A 6151-nucleotide genomic window follows, 5' to 3' on the forward strand; every position below is an offset into this window, starting at 1 on the left:
CAAGTGTGCGGTGACGTTGAGGAAAACAAATAATGTTTCTAAACTCTCTTTGGTTGTGTGTATGTGTGCACGTGTGCACACTGTAGCTGCTGTTGGAGCACCTGGAGTGTCTGGTGTCTCGTCACGAGCGCAGTTTGAGGATGACAGTGGTGAAGAGACAAGCACCGCCACCATCTGGAGTCTCCAGCGAGGTGGAGGTCCTCAAAGCTCTGAAGTCACTCTTTGAACACCACAAGGCACTGGATGAAAAGGTGGACACACACACACATAGATACGTGTTAGGGCTGTGGTCTGTTCTAACAGAGAAATGCAGGGAGAAATAACAGAGTCCTGTCATGCACAACACGTGGCTGTGCCTAGTTTGTCCTCCTTCTCTAATTAATTCTCATCAGTTTGGGTTTGTTATTCTTTGTCTCATTGTCAAGCTGTTAATGAACCTCAGCACTTACTGAGTTTCAGAGTAAAAGTCCATCATTAGATGGAAGAGATTATTGCTGAAAGCCTTTTATTCTAACACAGAGGAGAAAGTCTTTAGGTTGTGTAGTGGTTAAAACAAACAAGATAAGTCTAGTAGTTAATCCTTTGTTAACATATTCCTGATTAACATGTGTTATGGGATATATTACATAAATGTCTCAGAATAGATATTAAAATAGACTTCTAGTGTTAGGATAGTAAAATGCGGGTGTAACTAGGAAAGGTCAGCGACCTTCTATTTTTTCTGTGCTGCTCAAGGGGGAAGTCAGGTGGTCAGGAGTTTTCCCCAAAGAAGGAGATGACAGTGCAGGGCTGAGCTAATAAGGAAAGAATGTAAAGGAGAGAGATGGAAATAAAAAGTAGCAGGGGGGTTGATCAGGAGCGGAGTGAAGACCCTGGGGGGAGACCTGACCAGACTACCTGACTTCCCATGCAGAGTGACAAAAGACTAAAAGACTAACAAGGTGATCCCGTTTCCCAATCACAATCACATTTCAATAATATTGTTTAATAAATGATTTTTGGCACTGCAGTAATTTTCCCTGTGCAGTGATTTTACCCACCACAGTTGCATTAACAGCAAACAACAGCAACAGCAAATTAAAACAGCAACTGGAAACAGATGACAAAACAGGGAGAACATCCTAAAATATAATATATTATAATATATTTCCATACAGTAACAGGGAAATTAAAAATAATAAAACTGCTCCATTGTTCAGTTGAGGTAGCTACTATTTGAGAATGTGTTGAACCAGTAAAATCAATTAAAGATATGAATTGTGAAACCAAACAAATCTCTCCGGATCTCTTTTCCTAAATTATATGCATCCACATGCAAGTTCGCACCATGGCAATACTATACAATACAACAAAACAACTTCATTAATCCCAGCAGGGCCAGTTCATTTGGAGCAGCTCACACAAGTCATTATAACAAAATAATGCAACACAGAGATAATTACTGTAAAACATTGACCAACACTACTCAAGACCGATGAAACATTTAGAAGTTGAATTACTCTGATTTAGAGTAAAGATTAGTTTTACAAACAGGTAGAACATAACAACACTCTGATGGCAACAGGGAAAATGTTCAGATGAGGCGAAAACACCTGAGACTTTCCTTTGCTCCATGTCTATAAGTTTAATTTTTGATCAGATGTCAACAGTGTTGTTTAGGCTCTTTTTACTATTTTACTATGAAATCAACAAATAAAAGTAAAACACAATTAAAGACAGAAAAACAACCAAGACTAGACTGACAGTTTACGGAGAAGATAAACTCTCTGCTGTGCTTCTACAGAAGTGTGTCCTCATGTTTCTTGTGGTGATGTGTGTGCTCTTTGTGTGTTTGCTAGGTACGTGAGAGGCTTCGGGTGGCTCTGGAGAGGGTGGCTACACTGGAGGGACAGCTAGCAGCTACCACACAAGAGGTGAGGCGTGTGAATGTCTGTGTGTGTGTGAGACTGTGTGTGTGTGTGAGTGTATGTGTGGTTACTGGTTAAGAGAACATCTGTTCAGTCCCTTGCAGGAGAGGAGCTGTAATCTGAGCCCACACACACACACACACACATACAGACACACACACACACACAGGTGAGTACCTTCTATTTAAAATAGCCATTAAAGAATTTCTTCTAAAAATAACATGATTCTAAAGCTGAATGTAAGATTTAAAGTCAAAGCTTGCTAAGTTGCACTGATCACACTCCTTTTAGAAGAGCCACAAACCCTCACTGTAGTGAACTCTTCCTCATCTAGTCTCACTCTAATTCATATTTGAAGTTATGTAAAATCTGGAAGTGCATGTTGTCCGAGGCAGTATTCTCTTTGGAAGGCTGAGGTTTGATCTGGGATTCACTGATGAAAAAGAAAAGGTAGTAAATGTGTGAGTTTGTTCATTGTACTTATTGTTTTCTCTTTAACCTACACTGCAGTTGAACATGGTGAGACAAAGGAAGGATGGTGACTCAGTGGAGCGAACAGATGGATCTAAACCTACATGGAAGGTCTCCCTCACTGTGCCATTGTTTTATATCTACCTATAGCATTTGCCTGCCTGGCTGCCAGTCACTTTTTTTAATCTTCTTTTGGTCCTTTTCCCACACGTTACAGTAACACATCTCCTTACATGACACAGGTGAATGGAGCTAAATGTAACATACTTCCTCCTTGCTCTCTGTTCAAGTTCTGCCAGTCCTGCTTTGAGGCCAGGCTTGAGACAAGTGCGCATTATGTAACACTGTCTGGGTTCAGCCACAGAGAGCAACATGATTAAACAGCAGAGCTTGTTTTTATCTGCATGGAAATCTCCTTCCTCTAAACAGGCCTTGCAGCCAGGGAGTAAAAGAAGCCCTAACTTTAGCTCTTGTTTCTTTGGTTTAGAGATAAGGAAGGCAAAAAGAAAACTAAACTGTCATAATATGTTTTATTTAAAGAATGATGAAAGTTGCTAAATCAATAGCTTGCCATTAAGGGATGATGAAAACAGGGAGATGATTTCATCAAAGTATGGCCGCAGGCAGCAAGGCAGATGAGAGATGAGAGAACTGGTTAGAAGGGTGTATTTACTGTAGGTGTCTTGGAGTGTGAACTGTACAAGCACGTACTTTTTCAGGATATTTATCTATGACACCCGCTGCTGACAGTCACCCGCATGTTGCAACCAGCACCCCAGGAAGCCAGGATATTTTTATTCAAAACCTAATCAAATTATCAAAACCATGTGTACTTTTGCAGTAGGAACTATAACCAAGAGTATCATGCTGTACCCAATAGAGTACCATAAAGATGATGTTTTTATGCCAACCCAGAAGTTAGTGTCACTTTGGTTCCCTCAACAAAAAGCCAATCAGATTTTTCCATAGGCTTTTGGATTGTTGCAGAAAATAAGTTCACTGATAAACAACAGTTTTTGACACTTGCATGTTTGGTTCAGCAAGATAATCTACACAAGTTAATACCACTTTTATACAATTGCCAGAAATAAAAAGCTATTATTAGGCTATAAAATAAATACCATGGTCCCATGACTTTAGTGTCACCACCACGGCATTTAACTTGTAATTTGATTCATAGCCCTTTCCTCTTCTACAGAATCCTTTCTTCTTAGTGTGACCTCATCTAGCTAGTGATTAAGGCTCTGTCAGTTAGAATAGTCTGCAAGTGCATGAGGTTAAACATAACGAGGCTGTAAAGGAGGGCTAGTGAAGAGATGAGTCTCTGTGTTTGGTATGATGATGCGTAGATCCCAGACAGCCTCTATTTCCTTCAGTGTGTTGGTGTATTTTTATGTTTGTGTAAGGTATTCATGAGCAGGCTAAATGGGAACGTGAGGGAGCAGAGGAGGATCCACTAACTATGGCTGCCAATTGTGTTGTCTGCCTGAATATGTGTCCCTGAAGGTTGTTTAATTAAAGCCCTGGAATAGTTTTGGAGAGAAGAGAAACAACATTAAAAAACCAACATGGCAGCCTAATCTCACACGCCCATATACATAATAACCAACACTTTTTATTTATGTAGGTCATTCAGTTTTATCAGTTCTACAACTCTCAGTAGCATTATCTATGTTAGTCAGTCCTAAAATACATTTAACGTGACAATGTATATACAGTGTATATACAGTCGATCTACTAATTGGTGCCTCCACTTTACAGAGACTGCCCAATGGCTCCATAGACGTTCATGATGATGGCAGCCGGGTGTCAGAGCTTCAGGAGCTGCTGGATCGGACCAATAAGGAGCTGGCCCAGAGCCGTGAGCACTCTGCCTCTCTGAACGCCCGTGTGGCCGAGCTCGAGGCAGAACTCACAAATGCACGCCGAGAACTGAGCCGCAGCGAGGAGCTGTCAATCAAGCAACAAAGGGAGCAGAGAGAGGTGAGAGTAAAGAAAATGTGCTTTTGTTCTGGGAACAAGCTCAGCAACAGCAGACTACAACAACAACTAGGTTTTTAAGTAAAAGGCTAATAAAATGTAACATTCTGCTGTTTTGTGGGGGAAAACCCAGCTCTATATTAAAGCACTGCTCACTGTTAATCATTGTTAAAAAATACACTTTGGTTTCCTATGCCACAGAGAGTTCTCACTCCTACAGAGAAACTGTGCATGATAGCAGATGGCTAAGACAGGCTGAACATGCGCAATATTGTGTTGTGTTTTTGTGTTTTACACACCATCTATAGCAACTACCAGGGACATACAATCATTTTTAAAGCAAAATAAGTAAAACAGGGTTTTGTAAATCTCAGTCTGTCAACTTTTGAGTTCAGTTTTGAAAAAAACCACAACTATTTGACAGCTTTTCACTATTATCAGTTAGTACAGGTGTACTATTTAATGTTAGCTGTATATTTTGCCATGGACAAGTCATGACACAATGGGCCCCTGGGCACAGACATGGAAAGGGCCCCTACTTCTCCTACACCTCTAGGAGTACACACTGACCGAGCACATGATTTGTATTCAATTAGTGTTATCCTGTGGTTGATTTGTATCTGGTTTTAGCAATTTTGTTTCCCTTTTTACTCATTTTGCATCACTTTTATGAATGTCTTTATTTAATGGACATCTATGTTTAACAGGCATACATTTATTTCATTTCATGTAATTACAACAAAATTTGGCCATACATGTAAAGATAAAGTACACCAGGCATGGCTCTTGGCCTCATGGTGCACATTGCTGTTGATTTTTCTCTCATCATTTTCCTGTTGTTGTTGTTTCTCTGCACCCACAGAGAGAGGATATGGAAGAGAGGATAACAACGTTAGAGAAGCGCTACCTGGCTGCCCAGCGGGAGACCACACACATCCACGACCTCAATGACAAACTGGAAAATGAACTGGCTACCAAGGACTCCCTGCACCGCCAGGTAACAGACACAGACAAACCTTATACAAGTTTAAACTGTACATAATGAACCTTTTTCTGAGAAAATGGTTGAAAAGGTTAACTGAAAATAGATGATGGCTGCTTTCTCTAACGTCCCATCCTGTTACATTAAACTAAGCTGAGCACTGAAAACTGCTCTGCAACAAACCAGTTAATGAACCCTCACATAAGGACTAAATCAATATTTATGAATGTGCTGTGTCATTAATGTGAGTATTCAGGCTTTCTTGGTTGTGCTGCAATCCTAATGTGTTGTTAATTGATACAAAATGTCACATTTATTTTGATGCAAGGTGACATGAGTTATGGATTCAGGCTAATGTTGCAGCATTTTAATATTTCATGCCTCAACCATGCATAATAAAGCTCAAAAGAGTGTCAAAAGTGTGACAATGTATTGAAGATTTTTTTTTTTTAATCATTCAGCTGAGTAGCTGAGAAATAGAAGCAGCCCATTCAAAGGTTCATGTGTAGCTCATAGAAAATCTGATTTCAGCTCCACACAGGGAACAGCAGTAACATCCTCCATTCAGGTCCATGTGCCATGTCCTTGCTACTCACATGCTGCACTACACTGATTACACCTCTCTTGTGATCACACTAATGTCCTTTTCCTGTATTTGTGTGTGTGTGTGTGTGTCAGAGCGAGGAGAAGGTGCGCCAGCTGCAGGAGATGCTGGAGATGGCAGAGCAGAGACTGGCTCAGACCATGAGAAAGGCTGAGACACTGCCAGAGGTGGAAGCTGAACTGGCACAGAGAGTGGCAGCTCTCTCCA

The 6151-nt window shown here is 40.6% G+C and overlaps 1 protein-coding gene across 9 annotated transcripts in view; it reads left to right on the forward strand.

Moving 5' to 3' along the window:
* ppfia4 (PTPRF interacting protein alpha 4) overlaps positions 1-6151 on the forward strand; it is a 57716-nt gene that overhangs the window by 37884 nt on the left and 13681 nt on the right. For all 9 annotated transcript variants that reach the window (XM_020592877.1, XM_020592880.1, XM_020592884.1 and 6 more), the window contains 6 exons: positions 87-251; positions 1839-1913; positions 2418-2489; positions 4140-4361; positions 5221-5355; positions 6019-6151. In XM_020592877.1, the coding sequence (XP_020448533.1) occupies positions 87-251; positions 1839-1913; positions 2418-2489; positions 4140-4361; positions 5221-5355; positions 6019-6151 (802 nt within the window). The remainder of the gene's footprint in view (positions 1-86; positions 252-1838; positions 1914-2417; positions 2490-4139; positions 4362-5220; positions 5356-6018) is intronic.

The sequence above is a fragment of the Monopterus albus genome, unplaced genomic scaffold (assembly GCF_001952655.1).
Source record: "Monopterus albus unplaced genomic scaffold, M_albus_1.0 scaffold18.1, whole genome shotgun sequence".
Lineage (NCBI taxonomy): Eukaryota > Metazoa > Chordata > Actinopteri > Synbranchiformes > Synbranchidae > Monopterus > Monopterus albus.